The sequence below is a fragment of the Leishmania martiniquensis genome, chromosome 15, assembly GCF_017916325.1.
Source record: "Leishmania martiniquensis isolate LSCM1 chromosome 15, whole genome shotgun sequence".
Lineage (NCBI taxonomy): Eukaryota > Euglenozoa > Kinetoplastea > Trypanosomatida > Trypanosomatidae > Leishmania > Leishmania martiniquensis.
This window is the reverse complement of record NC_090150.1, coordinates 205,436-225,583: the sequence shown is the minus strand read 5'-3', so window position 1 is coordinate 225,583 and position 20,148 is coordinate 205,436. Positions and strand designations below refer to the sequence as shown.

The 20,148-nt window shown below is 71.9% G+C and overlaps 9 protein-coding genes across 9 annotated transcripts in view; all 9 read right to left on the bottom strand.

Annotated features, from left to right (window-relative positions):
• Window positions 1-516: 516 nt before the first annotated feature.
• LSCM1_06883 (uncharacterized protein) lies at window positions 517-3,129 on the bottom strand (the record flags this gene model as incomplete). Its single annotated transcript, XM_067324286.1, has 1 exon — window positions 517-3,129. One exon carries the CDS (start codon window positions 3,127-3,129, stop codon window positions 517-519), a length of 2,613 nt encoding a protein of 870 aa, XP_067179957.1.
• Window positions 3,130-4,466: 1,337 nt separating this feature from the next.
• Window positions 4,467-7,079, bottom strand: LSCM1_06882 (uncharacterized protein; the record flags this gene model as incomplete). Its single annotated transcript, XM_067324285.1, has 1 exon — window positions 4,467-7,079. One exon carries the CDS (start codon window positions 7,077-7,079, stop codon window positions 4,467-4,469), a length of 2,613 nt encoding a protein of 870 aa, XP_067179956.1.
• Window positions 7,080-8,416: 1,337 nt separating this feature from the next.
• Window positions 8,417-10,291, bottom strand: LSCM1_06881 (uncharacterized protein; the record flags this gene model as incomplete). Its single annotated transcript, XM_067324284.1, has 1 exon — window positions 8,417-10,291. The coding sequence occupies one exon, from the start codon at window positions 10,289-10,291 to the stop codon at window positions 8,417-8,419; it is 1,875 nt and encodes a 624-aa protein (XP_067179955.1).
• A 100-nt stretch (window positions 10,292-10,391) lies between these two features.
• On the bottom strand, window positions 10,392-13,004 carry LSCM1_06880 (uncharacterized protein; the record flags this gene model as incomplete). The annotated part of the gene is made up of 1 exon (XM_067324283.1): window positions 10,392-13,004. One exon carries the CDS (start codon window positions 13,002-13,004, stop codon window positions 10,392-10,394), a length of 2,613 nt encoding a protein of 870 aa, XP_067179954.1.
• Window positions 13,005-14,339: 1,335 nt separating this feature from the next.
• Window positions 14,340-16,157, bottom strand: LSCM1_06879 (uncharacterized protein; the record flags this gene model as incomplete). Its single annotated transcript, XM_067324282.1, has 1 exon — window positions 14,340-16,157. The coding sequence occupies one exon, from the start codon at window positions 16,155-16,157 to the stop codon at window positions 14,340-14,342; it is 1,818 nt and encodes a 605-aa protein (XP_067179953.1).
• A 56-nt stretch (window positions 16,158-16,213) lies between these two features.
• LSCM1_06878 (uncharacterized protein) lies at window positions 16,214-16,933 on the bottom strand (the record flags this gene model as incomplete). The annotated part of the gene is made up of 1 exon (XM_067324281.1): window positions 16,214-16,933. The coding sequence occupies one exon, from the start codon at window positions 16,931-16,933 to the stop codon at window positions 16,214-16,216; it is 720 nt and encodes a 239-aa protein (XP_067179952.1).
• Window positions 16,934-16,968: 35 nt separating this feature from the next.
• On the bottom strand, window positions 16,969-17,307 carry LSCM1_06877 (uncharacterized protein; the record flags this gene model as incomplete). The annotated part of the gene is made up of 1 exon (XM_067324280.1): window positions 16,969-17,307. The coding sequence occupies one exon, from the start codon at window positions 17,305-17,307 to the stop codon at window positions 16,969-16,971; it is 339 nt and encodes a 112-aa protein (XP_067179951.1).
• Window positions 17,308-17,357: 50 nt separating this feature from the next.
• Window positions 17,358-18,308, bottom strand: LSCM1_06876 (uncharacterized protein; the record flags this gene model as incomplete). Its single annotated transcript, XM_067324279.1, has 1 exon — window positions 17,358-18,308. One exon carries the CDS (start codon window positions 18,306-18,308, stop codon window positions 17,358-17,360), a length of 951 nt encoding a protein of 316 aa, XP_067179950.1.
• A 364-nt stretch (window positions 18,309-18,672) lies between these two features.
• The window catches only part of LSCM1_06875 (uncharacterized protein), a gene marked incomplete at both ends in the record, with an annotated part of 4,806 nt that continues 3,330 nt past the window's right edge, over window positions 18,673-20,148 (bottom strand). Inside the window, one exon of the mRNA XM_067324278.1 lies at window positions 18,673-20,148. This exon is cut by the window's right edge and continues 3,330 nt beyond it. Coding sequence (XP_067179949.1) covers window positions 18,673-20,148 — 1,476 coding nt within the window.

Below are 20,148 nucleotides of genomic sequence, written 5' to 3'. Positions count from 1 at the left end.
GCCCACCGCCTCCGTCACATCGCGTGCGCACATCGGGTACTGCCTCAGCACCGCCGCACGCGCCTGCGCCGCCTCCACCTCGACGTCAGCGTCCTCGTCCATCAGCTCCTGCACGCGCGCTGCCGCCGCCGCCTCCGCGGCACGCAGTGCAGCGCGGTCGGGCTTCGGCTGGCCAGCGAGCACCGCGCGCCGCTGCTCGAGCTGCGCCAGCTGTGGGTCCAGTGCAAGCGCCAGCGACGACAGCATCGCCGCGCCAGGCGCCGCCGCCACATTCGGGTACCTGGCTCGCAGCTCCGCCTCCGCCGCGAGCTTCGCCTCCGCCACCTCCACAGCGCGCTCCGTCAGGCGCGCCTCCACCATCGTCAGCTCCGCCGCGTTCTCCACCGGCCACTCCTTCAGTTTCAGCCGGCGGTCCATCAGCCGCGCATACGCGGCGTCCCGCCACAGGCCCAGCTCGCGCAGCGCACGCCGCGAACGTCGCTGTGCGGCAGGAACGGGTTGCGCGCGCGCACCTCGTCATCTGCGGCATCGCGGAGACCATCCAGCCTGCTCTTGGCATCCGCGAGCTCGCGCGCACGGTCCTGAACACGCGCCTCTATCGTGTGCAGCTTTACCGCGTTTGTGCGCGGACTCCCCAGCAACGGCGCGCGCTGCGCCACCAGTTCCTGGAACAGCTCGTCCTGCGCCAGCGGCACCTCGCTCAGTGGCACGCCCGCCACGCGCTTCGACAGGAACGGGTAGCGCGCCTGCACCTCCTCCGTCGCGCGCAGCTTCGCCGCCGCCACCTCGGCAGCGCGGCACGCCAGCGCCTCCTCCGCGGCGCGCAGCGCCTGCGGGCTGGTCTCCGGGCTTCTGCGCAGGTCCACCAGCTCGTTCGCCAGCGTGCGGAACTCGGGGTCTTCCATCACACCGGCCTCCGCGAGCGGCATACCCGGCACCGGCTCCTCCGGCAGGAACGGGAAGCGCTCGTGCAGCCCCTCCGCGTCCACCAGACGGTGACGATGGCGCTCGGTCTTGTCCTCCGCAGCACGGCGCGCCAGCTCGCCGATCGCCTTCTCCAGTCGCCTCGCCTCCGGCCCCTGCGCCGACACCGGGTCCTTGGCCAGCTCCTCCAGCTGCGCCAGTAGCGGCTTCATGCCCGGATCGTTGGCCATGTCCAGCTCGCGCAGCGACTACGCCGCCAGGCAGCGCGCCCACAAACGGCAGCCTCTCGCGCAGGGCCTCCTCTTCGCGCGCATGCTCCGCTACCAGCTCACACGCGCGCACACGCATCTGCTGCTCCGCGAACGCCAGCGCCTGCCGCGGCGCCGTCGGCGTCGCCTTCAGCGCCGCGTGCTCGGCCGCTAGACCCACGAACACAGCGTCGTCCTCTAGGCCGGCCGCCGTGAGTGTCTCACCCGTCACGGTAGGACCAAGGAAGGGGTAGCGTGCCTGCAGCACCGCCACCGCACGCACCTCCGCCGCCCCCGCGCGTGCGGCGTCGCTGTTTAGCTGCGCCACGCGGTCCTTCATCTGCTCCTCCACACACCGAATGCCGTCCGCGTTGACGACCTCGTCCTCCTTCACCAGCGAGGCGCGCAGCGCCGCCAGCTCTTGGTAGTACGGGTCGCTGTGCCGCAGCGTCGCAGCGTGGCGGGACCTGGCCACCGGTGCCGTCTCGTCCTGCTGCTCGTGCACCTCGCCGGCAACGTCCATCGGCACCTCCTGTGCGTCCAGCATGCGGCGGCGGCGGTGACGGTGGCGCCGACTGTGGTAGTCGTCCAGCTCGCCGCTCTCCAGCGCCACGTCGTTCATGTCCAACAGACGCGGAGGGTTGGCGGGCTGGCGCCGGCAGCGACGCCTGCGCCCGCTCTCCACCTCCGAACCGCGCTCCTGCATGAGTCCCTCGACGTTGGCCAGCGGTGTCCTGTTGGCTGCAGGGTCTGAAAGCAGGCCTGCGTGCTGCGCCGCCAGCGACGCGAACATGGCGTCCTTGCCCACCGCCTCCGTCACATCGCGTGCGCACATCGGGTACTGCCTCAGCACCGCCGCACGCGCCTGCGCCGCCTCCACCTCGACGTCAGCGTCCTCGTCCATCAGCTCCTGCACGCGCGCTGCCGCCGCCGCCTCCGCGGCACGCAGTGCAGCGCGGTCGGGCTTCGGCTGGCCAGCGAGCACCGCGCGCCGCTGCTCGAGCTGCGCCAGCTGTGGGTCCAGTGCAAGCGCCAGCGACGACAGCATCGCCGCGCCAGGCGCCGCCGCCACATTCGGGTACCTGGCTCGCAGCTCCGCCTCCGCCGCGAGCTTCGCCTCCGCCACCTCCACAGCGCGCTCCGTCAGGCGCGCCTCCACCATCGTCAGCTCCGCCGCGTTCTCCACCGGCCACTCCTTCAGTTTCAGCCGGCGGTCCATCAGCCGCGCATACGCGGCGTCCCGCCACAGGCCCAGCTCGCGCAGCGGCACGCCGCGAACGTCGCTGTGCGGCAGGAACGGGTTGCGCGCGCGCACCTCGTCATCTGCGGCATCGCGGAGACCATCCAGCCTGCTCTTGGCATCCGCGAGCTCGCGCGCACGGTCCTGAACACGCGCCTCTATCGTGTGCAGCTTTACCGCGTTTGTGCGCGGACTCCCCAGCAACGGCGCGCGCTGCGCCACCAGTTCCTGGAACAGCTCGTCCTGCGCCAGCGGCACCTCGCTCAGTGGCACGCCCGCCACGCGCTTCGACAGGAACGGGTAGCGCGCCTGCACCTCCTCCGTCGCGCGCAGCTTCGCCGCCGCCACCTCGGCAGCGCGGCACGCCAGCGCCTCCTCCGCGGCGCGCAGCGCCTGCGGGCTGGTCTCCGGGCTTCTGCGCAGGTCCACCAGCTCGTTCGCCAGCGTGCGGAACTCGGGGTCTTCCATCACACCGGCCTCCGCGAGCGGCATACCCGGCACCGGCTCCTCCGGCAGGAACGGGAAGCGCTCGTGCAGCCCCTCCGCGTCCACCAGACGGTGACGATGGCGCTCGGTCTTGTCCTCCGCAGCACGGCGCGCCAGCTCGCCGATCGCCTTCTCCAGTCGCCTCGCCTCCGGCCCCTGCGCCGACACCGGGTCCTTGGCCAGCTCCTCCAGCTGCGCCAGTAGCGGCTTCATGCCCGGATCGTTGGCCATGTCCAGCTCGCGCAGCGACTACGCCGCCAGGCAGCGCGCCCACAAACGGCAGCCTCTCGCGCAGGGCCTCCTCTTCGCGCGCATGCTCCGCTACCAGCTCACACGCGCGCACACGCATCTGCTGCTCCGCGAACGCCAGCGCCTGCCGCGGCGCCGTCGGCGTCGCCTTCAGCGCCGCGTGCTCGGCCGCTAGACCCACGAACACAGCGTCGTCCTCTAGGCCGGCCGCCGTGAGTGTCTCACCCGTCACGGTAGGACCAAGGAAGGGGTAGCGTGCCTGCAGCACCGCCACCGCACGCACCTCCGCCGCCCCCGCGCGTGCGGCGTCGCTGTTTAGCTGCGCCACGCGGTCCTTCATCTGCTCCTCCACACACCGAATGCCGTCCGCGTTGACGACCTCGTCCTCCTTCACCAGCGAGGCGCGCAGCGCCGCCAGCTCTTGGTAGTACGGGTCGCTGTGCCGCAGCGTCGCAGCGTGGCGGGACCTGGCCACCGGTGCCGTCTCGTCCTGCTGCTCGTGCACCTCGCCGGCAACGTCCATCGGCACCTCCTGTGCGTCCAGCATGCGGCGGCGGCGGTGACGGTGGCGCCGACTGTGGTAGTCGTCCAGCTCGCCGCTCTCCAGCGCCACGTCGTTCATGTCCAACAGACGCGGAGGGTTGGCGGGCTGGCGCCGGCAGCGACGCCTGCGCCCGCTCTCCACCTCCGAACCGCGCTCCTGCATGAGTCCCTCGACGTTGGCCAGCGGTGTCCTGTTGGCTGCAGGGTCTGAAAGCAGGCCTGCGTGCTGCGCCGCCAGCGACGCGAACATGGCGTCCTTGCCCACCGCCTCCGTCACATCGCGTGCGCACATCGGGTACTGCCTCAGCACCGCCGCACGCGCCTGCGCCGCCTCCACCTCGACGTCAGCGTCCTCGTCCATCAGCTCCTGCACGCGCGCTGCCGCCGCCGCCTCCGCGGCACGCAGTGCAGCGCGGTCGGGCTTCGGCTGGCCAGCGAGCACCGCGCGCCGCTGCTCGAGCTGCGCCAGCTGTGGGTCCAGTGCAAGCGCCAGCGACGACAGCATCGCCGCGCCAGGCGCCGCCGCCACATTCGGGTACCTGGCTCGCAGCTCCGCCTCCGCCGCGAGCTTCGCCTCCGCCACCTCCACAGCGCGCTCCGTCAGGCGCGCCTCCACCATCGTCAGCTCCGCCGCGTTCTCCACCGGCCACTCCTTCAGTTTCAGCCGGCGGTCCATCAGCCGCGCATACGCGGCGTCCCGCCACAGGCCCAGCTCGCGCAGCGGCACGCCGCGAACGTCGCTGTGCGGCAGGAACGGGTTGCGCGCGCGCACCTCGTCATCTGCGGCATCGCGGAGACCATCCAGCCTGCTCTTGGCATCCGCGAGCTCGCGCGCACGGTCCTGAACACGCGCCTCTATCGTGTGCAGCTTTACCGCGTTTGTGCGCGGACTCCCCAGCAACGGCGCGCGCTGCGCCACCAGTTCCTGGAACAGCTCGTCCTGCGCCAGCGGCACCTCGCTCAGTGGCACGCCCGCCACGCGCTTCGACAGGAACGGGTAGCGCGCCTGCACCTCCTCCGTCGCGCGCAGCTTCGCCGCCGCCACCTCGGCAGCGCGGCACGCCAGCGCCTCCTCCGCGGCGCGCAGCGCCTGCGGGCTGGTCTCCGGGCTTCTGCGCAGGTCCACCAGCTCGTTCGCCAGCGTGCGGAACTCGGGGTCTTCCATCACACCGGCCTCCGCGAGCGGCATACCCGGCACCGGCTCCTCCGGCAGGAACGGGAAGCGCTCGTGCAGCCCCTCCGCGTCCACCAGACGGTGACGATGGCGCTCGGTCTTGTCCTCCGCAGCACGGCGCGCCAGCTCGCCGATCGCCTTCTCCAGTCGCCTCGCCTCCGGCCCCTGCGCCGACACCGGGTCCTTGGCCAGCTCCTCCAGCTGCGCCAGTAGCGGCTTCATGCCCGGATCGTTGGCCATGTCCAGCTCGCGCAGCGACTACGCCGCCAGGCAGCGCGCCCACAAACGGCAGCCTCTCGCGCAGGGCCTCCTCTTCGCGCGCATGCTCCGCTACCAGCTCACACGCGCGCACACGCATCTGCTGCTCCGCGAACGCCAGCGCCTGCCGCGGCGCCGTCGGCGTCGCCTTCAGCGCCGCGTGCTCGGCCGCTAGACCCACGAACACAGCGTCGTCCTCTAGGCCGGCCGCCGTGAGTGTCTCACCCGTCACGGTAGGACCAAGGAAGGGGTAGCGTGCCTGCAGCACCGCCACCGCACGCACCTCCGCCGCCCCCGCGCGTGCGGCGTCGCTGTTTAGCTGCGCCACGCGGTCCTTCATCTGCTCCTCCACACACCGAATGCCGTCCGCGTTGACGACCTCGTCCTCCTTCACCAGCGAGGCGCGCAGCGCCGCCAGCTCTTGGTAGTACGGGTCGCTGTGCCGCAGCGTCGCAGCGTGGCGGGACCTGGCCACCGGTGCCGTCTCGTCCTGCTGCTCGTGCACCTCGCCGGCAACGTCCATCGGCACCTCCTGTGCGTCCAGCATGCGGCGGCGGCGGTGACGGTGGCGCCGACTGTGGTAGTCGTCCAGCTCGCCGCTCTCCAGCGCCACGTCGTTCATGTCCAACAGACGCGGAGGGTTGGCGGGCTGGCGCCGGCAGCGACGCCTGCGCCCGCTCTCCACCTCCGAACCGCGCTCCTGCATGAGTCCCTCGACGTTGGCCAGCGGTGTCCTGTTGGCTGCAGGGTCTGAAAGCAGGCCTGCGTGCTGCGCCGCCAGCGACGCGAACATGGCGTCCTTGCCCACCGCCTCCGTCACATCGCGTGCGCACATCGGGTACTGCCTCAGCACCGCCGCACGCGCCTGCGCCGCCTCCACCTCGACGTCAGCGTCCTCGTCCATCAGCTCCTGCACGCGCGCTGCCGCCGCCGCCTCCGCGGCACGCAGTGCAGCGCGGTCGGGCTTCGGCTGGCCAGCGAGCACCGCGCGCCGCTGCTCGAGCTGCGCCAGCTGTGGGTCCAGTGCAAGCGCCAGCGACGACAGCATCGCCGCGCCAGGCGCCGCCGCCACATTCGGGTACCTGGCTCGCAGCTCCGCCTCCGCCGCGAGCTTCGCCTCCGCCACCTCCACAGCGCGCTCCGTCAGGCGCGCCTCCACCATCGTCAGCTCCGCCGCGTTCTCCACCGGCCACTCCTTCAGTTTCAGCCGGCGGTCCATCAGCCGCGCATACGCGGCGTCCCGCCACAGGCCCAGCTCGCGCAGCGGCACGCCGCGAACGTCGCTGTGCGGCAGGAACGGGTTGCGCGCGCGCACCTCGTCATCTGCGGCATCGCGGAGACCATCCAGCCTGCTCTTGGCATCCGCGAGCTCGCGCGCACGGTCCTGAACACGCGCCTCTATCGTGTGCAGCTTTACCGCGTTTGTGCGCGGACTCCCCAGCAACGGCGCGCGCTGCGCCACCAGTTCCTGGAACAGCTCGTCCTGCGCCAGCGGCACCTCGCTCAGTGGCACGCCCGCCACGCGCTTCGACAGGAACGGGTAGCGCGCCTGCACCTCCTCCGTCGCGCGCAGCTTCGCCGCCGCCACCTCGGCAGCGCGGCACGCCAGCGCCTCCTCCGCGGCGCGCAGCGCCTGCGGGCTGGTCTCCGGGCTTCTGCGCAGGTCCACCAGCTCGTTCGCCAGCGTGCGGAACTCGGGGTCTTCCATCACACCGGCCTCCGCGAGCGGCATACCCGGCACCGGCTCCTCCGGCAGGAACGGGAAGCGCTCGTGCAGCCCCTCCGCGTCCACCAGACGGTGACGATGGCGCTCGGTCTTGTCCTCCGCAGCACGGCGCGCCAGCTCGCCGATCGCCTTCTCCAGTCGCCTCGCCTCCGGCCCCTGCGCCGACACCGGGTCCTTGGCCAGCTCCTCCAGCTGCGCCAGTAGCGGCTTCATGCCCGGATCGTTGGCCATGTCCAGCTCGCGCAGCGACTACGCCGCCAGGCAGCGCGCCCACAAACGGCAGCCTCTCGCGCAGGGCCTCCTCTTCGCGCGCATGCTCCGCTACCAGCTCACACGCGCGCACACGCATCTGCTGCTCCGCGAACGCCAGCGCCTGCCGCGGCGCCGTCGGCGTCGCCTTCAGCGCCGCGTGCTCGGCCGCTAGACCCACGAACACAGCGTCGTCCTCTAGGCCGGCCGCCGTGAGTGTCTCACCCGTCACGGTAGGACCAAGGAAGGGGTAGCGTGCCTGCAGCACCGCCACCGCACGCACCTCCGCCGCCCCCGCGCGTGCGGCGTCGCTGTTTAGCTGCGCCACGCGGTCCTTCATCTGCTCCTCCACACACCGAATGCCGTCCGCGTTGACGACCTCGTCCTCCTTCACCAGCGAGGCGCGCAGCGCCGCCAGCTCTTGGTAGTACGGGTCGCTGTGCCGCAGCGTCGCAGCGTGGCGGGACCTGGCCACCGGTGCCGTCTCGTCCTGCTGCTCGTGCACCTCGCCGGCAACGTCCATCGGCACCTCCTGTGCGTCCAGCATGCGGCGGCGGCGGTGACGGTGGCGCCGACTGTGGTAGTCGTCCAGCTCGCCGCTCTCCAGCGCCACGTCGTTCATGTCCAACAGACGCGGAGGGTTGGCGGGCTGGCGCCGGCAGCGACGCCTGCGCCCGCTCTCCACCTCCGAACCGCGCTCCTGCATGAGTCCCTCGACGTTGGCCAGCGGTGTCCTGTTGGCTGCAGGGTCTGAAAGCAGGCCTGCGTGCTGCGCCGCCAGCGACGCGAACATGGCGTCCTTGCCCACCGCCTCCGTCACATCGCGTGCGCACATCGGGTACTGCCTCAGCACCGCCGCACGCGCCTGCGCCGCCTCCACCTCGACGTCAGCGTCCTCGTCCATCAGCTCCTGCACGCGCGCTGCCGCCGCCGCCTCCGCGGCACGCAGTGCAGCGCGGTCGGGCTTCGGCTGGCCAGCGAGCACCGCGCGCCGCTGCTCGAGCTGCGCCAGCTGTGGGTCCAGTGCAAGCGCCAGCGACGACAGCATCGCCGCGCCAGGCGCCGCCGCCACATTCGGGTACCTGGCTCGCAGCTCCGCCTCCGCCGCGAGCTTCGCCTCCGCCACCTCCACAGCGCGCTCCGTCAGGCGCGCCTCCACCATCGTCAGCTCCGCCGCGTTCTCCACCGGCCACTCCTTCAGTTTCAGCCGGCGGTCCATCAGCCGCGCATACGCGGCGTCCCGCCACAGGCCCAGCTCGCGCAGCGGCACGCCGCGAACGTCGCTGTGCGGCAGGAACGGGTTGCGCGCGCGCACCTCGTCATCTGCGGCATCGCGGAGACCATCCAGCCTGCTCTTGGCATCCGCGAGCTCGCGCGCACGGTCCTGAACACGCGCCTCTATCGTGTGCAGCTTTACCGCGTTTGTGCGCGGACTCCCCAGCAACGGCGCGCGCTGCGCCACCAGTTCCTGGAACAGCTCGTCCTGCGCCAGCGGCACCTCGCTCAGTGGCACGCCCGCCACGCGCTTCGACAGGAACGGGTAGCGCGCCTGCACCTCCTCCGTCGCGCGCAGCTTCGCCGCCGCCACCTCGGCAGCGCGGCACGCCAGCGCCTCCTCCGCGGCGCGCAGCGCCTGCGGGCTGGTCTCCGGGCTTCTGCGCAGGTCCACCAGCTCGTTCGCCAGCGTGCGGAACTCGGGGTCTTCCATCACACCGGCCTCCGCGAGCGGCATACCCGGCACCGGCTCCTCCGGCAGGAACGGGAAGCGCTCGTGCAGCCCCTCCGCGTCCACCAGACGGTGACGATGGCGCTCGGTCTTGTCCTCCGCAGCACGGCGCGCCAGCTCGCCGATCGCCTTCTCCAGTCGCCTCGCCTCCGGCCCCTGCGCCGACACCGGGTCCTTGGCCAGCTCCTCCAGCTGCGCCAGTAGCGGCTTCATGCCCGGATCGTTGGCCATGTCCAGCTCGCGCAGCGACTACGCCGCCAGGCAGCGCGCCCACAAACGGCAGCCTCTCGCGCAGGGCCTCCTCTTCGCGCGCATGCTCCGCTACCAGCTCACACGCGCGCACACGCATCTGCTGCTCCGCGAACGCCAGCGCCTGCCGCGGCGCCGTCGGCGTCGCCTTCAGCGCCGCGTGCTCGGCCGCTAGACCCACGAACACAGCGTCGTCCTCTAGGCCGGCCGCCGTGAGTGTCTCACCCGTCACGGTAGGACCAAGGAAGGGGTAGCGTGCCTGCAGCACCGCCACCGCACGCACCTCCGCCGCCCCCGCGCGTGCGGCGTCGCTGTTTAGCTGCGCCACGCGGTCCTTCATCTGCTCCTCCACACACCGAATGCCGTCCGCGTTGACGACCTCGTCCTCCTTCACCAGCGAGGCGCGCAGCGCCGCCAGCTCTTGGTAGTACGGGTCGCTGTGCCGCAGCGTCGCAGCGTGGCGGGACCTGGCCACCGGTGCCGTCTCGTCCTGCTGCTCGTGCACCTCGCCGGCAACGTCCATCGGCACCTCCTGTGCGTCCAGCATGCGGCGGCGGCGGTGACGGTGGCGCCGACTGTGGTAGTCGTCCAGCTCGCCGCTCTCCAGCGCCACGTCGTTCATGTCCAACAGACGCGGAGGGTTGGCGGGCTGGCGCCGGCAGCGACGCCTGCGCCCGCTCTCCACCTCCGAACCGCGCTCCTGCATGAGTCCCTCGACGTTGGCCAGCGGTGTCCTGTTGGCTGCAGGGTCTGAAAGCAGGCCTGCGTGCTGCGCCGCCAGCGACGCGAACATGGCGTCCTTGCCCACCGCCTCCGTCACATCGCGTGCGCACATCGGGTACTGCCTCAGCACCGCCGCACGCGCCTGCGCCGCCTCCACCTCGACGTCAGCGTCCTCGTCCATCAGCTCCTGCACGCGCGCTGCCGCCGCCGCCTCCGCGGCACGCAGTGCAGCGCGGTCGGGCTTCGGCTGGCCAGCGAGCACCGCGCGCCGCTGCTCGAGCTGCGCCAGCTGTGGGTCCAGTGCAAGCGCCAGCGACGACAGCATCGCCGCGCCAGGCGCCGCCGCCACATTCGGGTACCTGGCTCGCAGCTCCGCCTCCGCCGCGAGCTTCGCCTCCGCCACCTCCACAGCGCGCTCCGTCAGGCGCGCCTCCACCATCGTCAGCTCCGCCGCGTTCTCCACCGGCCACTCCTTCAGTTTCAGCCGGCGGTCCATCAGCCGCGCATACGCGGCGTCCCGCCACAGGCCCAGCTCGCGCAGCGGCACGCCGCGAACGTCGCTGTGCGGCAGGAACGGGTTGCGCGCGCGCACCTCGTCATCTGCGGCATCGCGGAGACCATCCAGCCTGCTCTTGGCATCCGCGAGCTCGCGCGCACGGTCCTGAACACGCGCCTCTATCGTGTGCAGCTTTACCGCGTTTGTGCGCGGACTCCCCAGCAACGGCGCGCGCTGCGCCACCAGTTCCTGGAACAGCTCGTCCTGCGCCAGCGGCACCTCGCTCAGTGGCACGCCCGCCACGCGCTTCGACAGGAACGGGTAGCGCGCCTGCACCTCCTCCGTCGCGCGCAGCTTCGCCGCCGCCACCTCGGCAGCGCGGCACGCCAGCGCCTCCTCCGCGGCGCGCAGCGCCTGCGGGCTGGTCTCCGGGCTTCTGCGCAGGTCCACCAGCTCGTTCGCCAGCGTGCGGAACTCGGGGTCTTCCATCACACCGGCCTCCGCGAGCGGCATACCCGGCACCGGCTCCTCCGGCAGGAACGGGAAGCGCTCGTGCAGCCCCTCCGCGTCCACCAGACGGTGACGATGGCGCTCGGTCTTGTCCTCCGCAGCACGGCGCGCCAGCTCGCCGATCGCCTTCTCCAGTCGCCTCGCCTCCGGCCCCTGCGCCGACACCGGGTCCTTGGCCAGCTCCTCCAGCTGCGCCAGTAGCGGCTTCATGCCCGGATCGTTGGCCATGTCCAGCTCGCGCAGCGACTACGCCGCCAGGCAGCGCGCCCACAAACGGCAGCCTCTCGCGCAGGGCCTCCTCTTCGCGCGCATGCTCCGCTACCAGCTCACACGCGCGCACACGCATCTGCTGCTCCGCGAACGCCAGCGCCTGCCGCGGCGCCGTCGGCGTCGCCTTCAGCGCCGCGTGCTCGGCCGCTAGACCCACGAACACAGCGTCGTCCTCTAGGCCGGCCGCCGTGAGTGTCTCACCCGTCACGGTAGGACCAAGGAAGGGGTAGCGTGCCTGCAGCACCGCCACCGCACGCACCTCCGCCGCCCCCGCGCGTGCGGCGTCGCTGTTTAGCTGCGCCACGCGGTCCTTCATCTGCTCCTCCACACACCGAATGCCGTCCGCGTTGACGACCTCGTCCTCCTTCACCAGCGAGGCGCGCAGCGCCGCCAGCTCTTGGTAGTACGGGTCGCTGTGCCGCAGCGTCGCAGCGTGGCGGGACCTGGCCACCGGTGCCGTCTCGTCCTGCTGCTCGTGCACCTCGCCGGCAACGTCCATCGGCACCTCCTGTGCGTCCAGCATGCGGCGGCGGCGGTGACGGTGGCGCCGACTGTGGTAGTCGTCCAGCTCGCCGCTCTCCAGCGCCACGTCGTTCATGTCCAACAGACGCGGAGGGTTGGCGGGCTGGCGCCGGCAGCGACGCCTGCGCCCGCTCTCCACCTCCGAACCGCGCTCCTGCATGAGTCCCTCGACGTTGGCCAGCGGTGTCCTGTTGGCTGCAGGGTCTGAAAGCAGGCCTGCGTGCTGCGCCGCCAGCGACGCGAACATGGCGTCCTTGCCCACCGCCTCCGTCACATCGCGTGCGCACATCGGGTACTGCCTCAGCACCGCCGCACGCGCCTGCGCCGCCTCCACCTCGACGTCAGCGTCCTCGTCCATCAGCTCCTGCACGCGCGCTGCCGCCGCCGCCTCCGCGGCACGCAGTGCAGCGCGGTCGGGCTTCGGCTGGCCAGCGAGCACCGCGCGCCGCTGCTCGAGCTGCGCCAGCTGTGGGTCCAGTGCAAGCGCCAGCGACGACAGCATCGCCGCGCCAGGCGCCGCCGCCACATTCGGGTACCTGGCTCGCAGCTCCGCCTCCGCCGCGAGCTTCGCCTCCGCCACCTCCACAGCGCGCTCCGTCAGGCGCGCCTCCACCATCGTCAGCTCCGCCGCGTTCTCCACCGGCCACTCCTTCAGTTTCAGCCGGCGGTCCATCAGCCGCGCATACGCGGCGTCCCGCCACAGGCCCAGCTCGCGCAGCGGCACGCCGCGAACGTCGCTGTGCGGCAGGAACGGGTTGCGCGCGCGCACCTCGTCATCTGCGGCATCGCGGAGACCATCCAGCCTGCTCTTGGCATCCGCGAGCTCGCGCGCACGGTCCTGAACACGCGCCTCTATCGTGTGCAGCTTTACCGCGTTTGTGCGCGGACTCCCCAGCAACGGCGCGCGCTGCGCCACCAGTTCCTGGAACAGCTCGTCCTGCGCCAGCGGCACCTCGCTCAGTGGCACGCCCGCCACGCGCTTCGACAGGAACGGGTAGCGCGCCTGCACCTCCTCCGTCGCGCGCAGCTTCGCCGCCGCCACCTCGGCAGCGCGGCACGCCAGCGCCTCCTCCGCGGCGCGCAGCGCCTGCGGGCTGGTCTCCGGGCTTCTGCGCAGGTCCACCAGCTCGTTCGCCAGCGTGCGGAACTCGGGGTCTTCCATCACACCGGCCTCCGCGAGCGGCATACCCGGCACCGGCTCCTCCGGCAGGAACGGGAAGCGCTCGTGCAGCCCCTCCGCGTCCACCAGACGGTGACGATGGCGCTCGGTCTTGTCCTCCGCAGCACGGCGCGCCAGCTCGCCGATCGCCTTCTCCAGTCGCCTCGCCTCCGGCCCCTGCGCCGACACCGGGTCCTTGGCCAGCTCCTCCAGCTGCGCCAGTAGCGGCTTCATGCCCGGATCGTTGGCCATGTCCAGCTCGCGCAGCGACTACGCCGCCAGGCAGCGCGCCCACAAACGGCAGCCTCTCGCGCAGGGCCTCCTCTTCGCGCGCATGCTCCGCTACCAGCTCACACGCGCGCACACGCATCTGCTGCTCCGCGAACGCCAGCGCCTGCCGCGGCGCCGTCGGCGTCGCCTTCAGCGCCGCGTGCTCGGCCGCTAGACCCACGAACACAGCGTCGTCCTCTAGGCCGGCCGCCGTGAGTGTCTCACCCGTCACGGTAGGACCAAGGAAGGGGTAGCGTGCCTGCAGCACCGCCACCGCACGCACCTCCGCCGCCCCCGCGCGTGCGGCGTCGCTGTTTAGCTGCGCCACGCGGTCCTTCATCTGCTCCTCCACACACCGAATGCCGTCCGCGTTGACGACCTCGTCCTCCTTCACCAGCGAGGCGCGCAGCGCCGCCAGCTCTTGGTAGTACGGGTCGCTGTGCCGCAGCGTCGCAGCGTGGCGGGACCTGGCCACCGGTGCCGTCTCGTCCTGCTGCTCGTGCACCTCGCCGGCAACGTCCATCGGCACCTCCTGTGCGTCCAGCATGCGGCGGCGGCGGTGACGGTGGCGCCGACTGTGGTAGTCGTCCAGCTCGCCGCTCTCCAGCGCCACGTCGTTCATGTCCAACAGACGCGGAGGGTTGGCGGGCTGGCGCCGGCAGCGACGCCTGCGCCCGCTCTCCACCTCCGAACCGCGCTCCTGCATGAGTCCCTCGACGTTGGCCAGCGGTGTCCTGTTGGCTGCAGGGTCTGAAAGCAGGCCTGCGTGCTGCGCCGCCAGCGACGCGAACATGGCGTCCTTGCCCACCGCCTCCGTCACATCGCGTGCGCACATCGGGTACTGCCTCAGCACCGCCGCACGCGCCTGCGCCGCCTCCACCTCGACGTCAGCGTCCTCGTCCATCAGCTCCTGCACGCGCGCTGCCGCCGCCGCCTCCGCGGCACGCAGTGCAGCGCGGTCGGGCTTCGGCTGGCCAGCGAGCACCGCGCGCCGCTGCTCGAGCTGCGCCAGCTGTGGGTCCAGTGCAAGCGCCAGCGACGACAGCATCGCCGCGCCAGGCGCCGCCGCCACATTCGGGTACCTGGCTCGCAGCTCCGCCTCCGCCGCGAGCTTCGCCTCCGCCACCTCCACAGCGCGCTCCGTCAGGCGCGCCTCCACCATCGTCAGCTCCGCCGCGTTCTCCACCGGCCACTCCTTCAGTTTCAGCCGGCGGTCCATCAGCCGCGCATACGCGGCGTCCGCCACAGGCCCAGCTCGCGCAGCGCACGCCGCGAACGTCGCTGTGCGGCAGGAACGGGTTGCGCGCGCGCACCTCGTCATCTGCGGCATCGCGGAGACCATCCAGCCTGCTCTTGGCATCCGCGAGCTCGCGCGCACGGTCCTGAACACGCGCCTCTATCGTGTGCAGCTTTACCGCGTTTGTGCGCGGACTCCCCAGCAACGGCGCGCGCTGCGCCGCCAGTTCCTGGAACAGCTCGTCCTGCGCCAGCGGCACCTCGCTCAGTGGCACGCCCGCCACGCGCTTCGACAGGAACGGGTAGCGCGCCTGCACCTCCTCCGTCGCGCGCAGCTTCGCCGCCGCCACCTCGGCAGCGCGGCACGCCAGCGCCTCCTCCGCGGCGCGCAGCGCCTGCGGGCTGGTCTCCGGGCTTCTGCGCAGGTCCACCAGCTCGTTCGCCAGCGTGCGGAACTCGGGGTCTTCCATCACACCGGCCTCCGCGAGCGGCATACCCGGCACCGGCTCCTCCGGCAGGAACGGGAAGCGCTCGTGCAGCCCCTCCGCGTCCACCAGACGGTGACGATGGCGCTCGGTCTTGTCCTCCGCAGCACGGCGCGCCAGCTCGCCGATCGCCTTCTCCAGTCGCCTCGCCTCCGGCCCCTGCGCCGACACCGGGTCCTTGGCCAGCTCCTCCAGCTGCGCCAGTAGCGGCTTCATGCCCGGATCGTTGGCCATGTCCAGCTCGCGCAGCGACTACGCCGCCAGGCAGCGCGCCCACAAACGGCAGCCTCTCGCGCAGGGCCTCCTCTTCGCGCGCATGCTCCGCTACCAGCTCACACGCGCGCACACGCATCTGCTGCTCCGCGAACGCCAGCGCCTGCCGCGGCGCCGTCGGCGTCGCCTTCAGCGCCGCGTGCTCGGCCGCTAGACCCACGAACACAGCGTCGTCCTCTAGGCCGGCCGCCGTGAGTGTCTCACCCGTCACGGTAGGACCAAGGAAGGGGTAGCGTGCCTGCAGCACCGCCACCGCACGCACCTCCGCCGCCCCCGCGCGTGCGGCGTCGCTGTTTAGCTGCGCCACGCGGTCCTTCATCTGCTCCTCCACACACCGAATGCCGTCCGCGTTGACGACCTCGTCCTCCTTCACCAGCGAGGCGCGCAGCGCCGCCAGCTCTTGGTAGTACGGGTCGCTGTGCCGCAGCGTCGCAGCGTGGCGGGACCTGGCCACCGGTGCCGTCTCGTCCTGCTGCTCGTGCACCTCGCCGGCAACGTCCATCGGCACCTCCTGTGCGTCCAGCATGCGGCGGCGGCGGTGACGGTGGCGCCGACTGTGGTAGTCGTCCAGCTCGCCGCTCTCCAGCGCCACGTCGTTCATGTCCAACAGACGCGGAGGGTTGGCGGGCTGGCGCCGGCAGCGACGCCTGCGCCCGCTCTCCACCTCCGAACCGCGCTCCTGCATGAGTCCCTCGACGTTGGCCAGCGGTGTCCTGTTGGCTGCAGGGTCTGAAAGCAGGCCTGCGTGCTGCGCCGCCAGCGACGCGAACATGGCGTCCTTGCCCACCGCCTCCGTCACATCGCGTGCGCACATCGGGTACTGCCTCAGCACCGCCGCACGCGCCTGCGCCGCCTCCACCTCGACGTCAGCGTCCTCGTCCATCAGCTCCTGCACGCGCGCTGCCGCCGCCGCCTCCGCGGCACGCAGTGCAGCGCGGTCGGGCTTCGGCTGGCCAGCGAGCACCGCGCGCCGCTGCTCGAGCTGCGCCAGCTGTGGGTCCAGTGCAAGCGCCAGCGACGACAGCATCGCCGCGCCAGGCGCCGCCGCCACATTCGGGTACCTGGCTCGCAGCTCCGCCTCCGCCGCGAGCTTCGCCTCCGCCACCTCCACAGCGCGCTCCGTCAGGCGCGCCTCCACCATCGTCAGCTCCGCCGCGTTCTCCACCGGCCACTCCTTCAGTTTCAGCCGGCGGTCCATCAGCCGCGCATACGCGGCGTCCCGCCACAGGCCCAGCTCGCGCAGCGCACGCCGCGAACGTCGCTGTGCGGCAGGAACGGGTTGCGCGCGCGCACCTCGTCATCTGCGGCATCGCGGAGACCATCCAGCCTGCTCTTGGCATCCGCGAGCTCGCGCGCACGGTCCTGAACACGCGCCTCTATCGTGTGCAGCTTTACCGCGTTTGTGCGCGGACTCCCCAGCAACGGCGCGCGCTGCGCCACCAGTTCCTGGAACAGCTCGTCCTGCGCCAGCGGCACCTCGCTCAGTGGCACGCCCGCCACGCGCTTCGACAGGAACGGGTAGCGCGCCTGCACCTCCTCCGTCGCGCGCAGCTTCGCCGCCGCCACCTCGGCAGCGCGGCACGCCAGCGCCTCCTCCGCGGCGCGCAGCGCCTGCGGGCTGGTCTCCGGGCTTCTGCGCAGGTCCACCAGCTCGTTCGCCAGCGTGCGGAACTCGGGGTCTTCCATCACACCGGCCTCCGCGAGCGGCATACCCGGCACCGGCTCCTCCGGCAGGAACGGGAAGCGCTCGTGCAGCCCCTCCGCGTCCACCAGACGGTGACGATGGCGCTCGGTCTTGTCCTCCGCAGCACGGCGCGCCAGCTCGCCGATCGCCTTCTCCAGTCGCCTCGCCTCCGGCCCCTGCGCCGACACCGGGTCCTTGGCCAGCTCCTCCAGCTGCGCCAGTAGCGGCTTCATGCCCGGATCGTTGGCCATGTCCAGCTCGCGCAGCGCTACGCCGCCAGGCAGCGCGCCCTAAACGGCGGCCTCTCGCGCAGGGCCTCCTCTTCGCGCGCATGCTCCGCTACCAGCTCACACGCGCGCACACGCATCTGCTGCTCCGCGAACGCCAGCGCCTGCCGCGGCGCCGTCGGCGTCGCCTTCAGCGCCGCGTGCTCGGCCGCTAGACCCACGAACACAGCGTCGTCCTCTGGGCCGGCCGCCGTGAGTGTCTCACCCGTCACGGTAGGACCAAGGAAGGGGTAGCGTGCCTGCAGCACCGCCACCGCACGCACCTCCGCCGCCCCCGCGCGTGCGGCGTCGCTGTTTAGCTGCGCCACGCGGTCCTTCATCTGCTCCTCCACACACCGAATGCCGTCCGCGTTGACGACCTCGTCCTCCTTCACCAGCGAGGCGCGCAGCGCGCCAGCTCTTGGTAGTACGGGTCGCTGTGCCGCAGCGTCGCAGCGTGGCGGGACCTGGCCACCGGTGCCGTCTCGTCCTGCTGCTCGTGCACCTCGCCGGCAACGTCCATCGGCACCTCCTGTGCGTCCAGCATGCGGCGGCGGCGGTGACGGTGGCGCCGACTGTGGTAGTCGTCCAGCTCGCCGCTCTCCAGCGCCACGTCGTTCATGTCCAACAGACGCGGAGGGTTGGCGGGCTGGCGCCGGCAGCGACGCCTGCGCCCGCTCTCCACCTCCGAACCGCGCTCCTGCATGAGTCCCTCGACGTTGGCCAGCGGTGTCCTGTTGGCTGCAGGGTCTGAAAGCAGGCCTGCGTGCTGCGCCGCCAGCGACGCGAACATGGCGTCCTTGCCCACCGCCTCCGTCACATCGCGTGCGCACATCGGGTACTGCCTCAGCACCGCCGCACGCGCCTGCGCCGCCTCCACCTCGACGTCAGCGTCCTCGTCCATCAGCTCCTGCACGCGCGCTGCCGCCGCCGCCTCCGCGGCACGCAGTGCAGCGCGGTCGGGCTTCGGCTGGCCAGCGAGCACCGCGCGCCGCTGCTCGAGCTGCGCCAGCTGTGGGTCCAGTGCAAGCGCCAGCGACGACAGCATCGCCGCGCCAGGCGCCGCCGCCACATTCGGGTACCTGGCTCGCAGCTCCGCCTCCGCCGCGAGCTTCGCCTCCGCCACCTCCACAGCGCGCTCCGTCAGGCGCGCCTCCACCATCGTCAGCTCCGCCGCGTTCTCCACCGGCCACTCCTTCAGTTTCAGCCGGCGGTCCATCAGCCGCGCATACGCGGCGTCCGCCACAGGCCCAGCTCGCGCAGCGCACGCCGCGAACGTCGCTGTGCGGCAGGAACGGGTTGCGCGCGCGCACCTCGTCATCTGCGGCATCGCGGAGACCATCCAGCCTGCTCTTGGCATCCGCGAGCTCGCGCGCACGGTCCTGAACACGCGCCTCTATCGTGTGCAGCTTTACCGCGTTTGTGCGCGGACTCCCCAGCAACGGCGCGCGCTGCGCCGCCAGTTCCTGGAACAGCTCGTCCTGCGCCAGCGGCCACCTCGCTCAGTGGCACGCCCGCCACGCGCTTCGACAGGAACGGGTAGCGCGCCTGCACCTCCTCCGTCGCGCGCAGCTTCGCCGCCGCCACCTCGGCAGCGCGGCACGCCAGCGCCTCCTCCGCGGCGCGCAGCGCCTGCGGGCTGGTCTCCGGGCTTCTGCGCAGGTCCACCAGCTCGTTCGCCAGCGTGCGGAACTCGGGGTCTTCCATCACACCGGCCTCCGCGAGATCGGCATACCCGGCACCGGCTCCTCCGGCAGGAACGGGAAGCGCTCGTGCAGCCCCTCCGCGTCCACCAGACGGTGACGATGGCGCTCGGTCTTGTCCTCCGCAGCACGGCGCGCCAGCTCGCCGATCGCCTTCTCCAGTCGCCTCGCCTCCGGCCCCTGCGCCGACACCGGGTCCTTGGCCAGCTCCTCCAGCTGCGCCAGTAGCGGCTTCATGCCCGGATCGTTGGCCATGTCCAGCTCGCGCAGCACTACGCCGCCAGGCAGCGCGCCCACAAACGGCAGCCTCTCGCGCAGGGCCTCCTCTTCGCGCGCATGCTCCGCTACCAGCTCACACGCGCGCACACGCATCTGCTGCTCCGCGAACGCCAGCGCCTGCCGCGGCGCCGTCGGCGTCGCCTTCAGCGCCGCGTGCTCGGCCGCTAGACCCACGAACACAGCGTCGTCCTCTGGGCCGGCCGCCGTGAGTGTCTCACCCGTCACGGTAGGACCAAGGAAGGGGTAGCGTGCCTGCAGCACCGCCACCGCACGCACCTCCGCCGCCCCCGCGCGTGCGGCGTCGCTGTTTAGCTGCGCCACGCGGTCCTTCATCTGCTCCTCCACACACCGAATGCCGTCCGCGTTGACGACCTCGTCCTCCTTCACCAGCGAGGCGCGCAGCGCCGCCAGCTCTTGGTAGTACGGGTCGCTGTGCCGCAGCGTCGCAGCGTGGCGGGACCTGGCCACCGGTGCCGTCTCGTCCTGCTGCTCGTGCACCTCGCCGGCAACGTCCATCGGCACCTCCTGTGCGTCCAGCATGCGGCGGCGGCGGTGACGGTGGCGCCGACTGTGGTAGTCGTCCAGCTCGCCGCTCTCCAGCGCCACGTCGTTCATGTCCAACAGACGCGGAGGGTTGGCGGGCTGGCGCCGGCAGCGACGCCTGCGCCCGCTCTCCACCTCCGAACCGCGCTCCTGCATGAGTCCCTCGACGTTGGCCAGCGGTGTCCTGTTGGCTGCAGGGTCTGAAAGCAGGCCTGCGTGCTGCGCCGCCAGCGACGCGAACATGGCGTCCTTGCCCACCGCCTCCGTCACATCGCGTGCGCACATCGGGTACTGCCTCAGCACCGCCGCACGCGCCTGCGCCGCCTCCACCTCGACGTCAGCGTCCTCGTCCATCAGCTCCTGCACGCGCGCTGCCGCCGCCGCCTCCGCGGCACGCAGTGCAGCGCGGTCGGGCTTCGGCTGGCCAGCGAGCACCGCGCGCCGCTGCTCGAGCTGCGCCAGCTGTGGGTCCAGTGCAAGCGCCAGCGACGACAGCATCGCCGCGCCAGGCGCCGCCGCCACATTCGGGTACCTGGCTCGCAGCTCCGCCTCCGCCGCGAGCTTCGCCTCCGCCACCTCCACAGCGCGCTCCGTCAGGCGCGCCTCCACCATCGTCAGCTCCGCCGCGTTCTCCACCGGCCACTCCTTCAGTTTCAG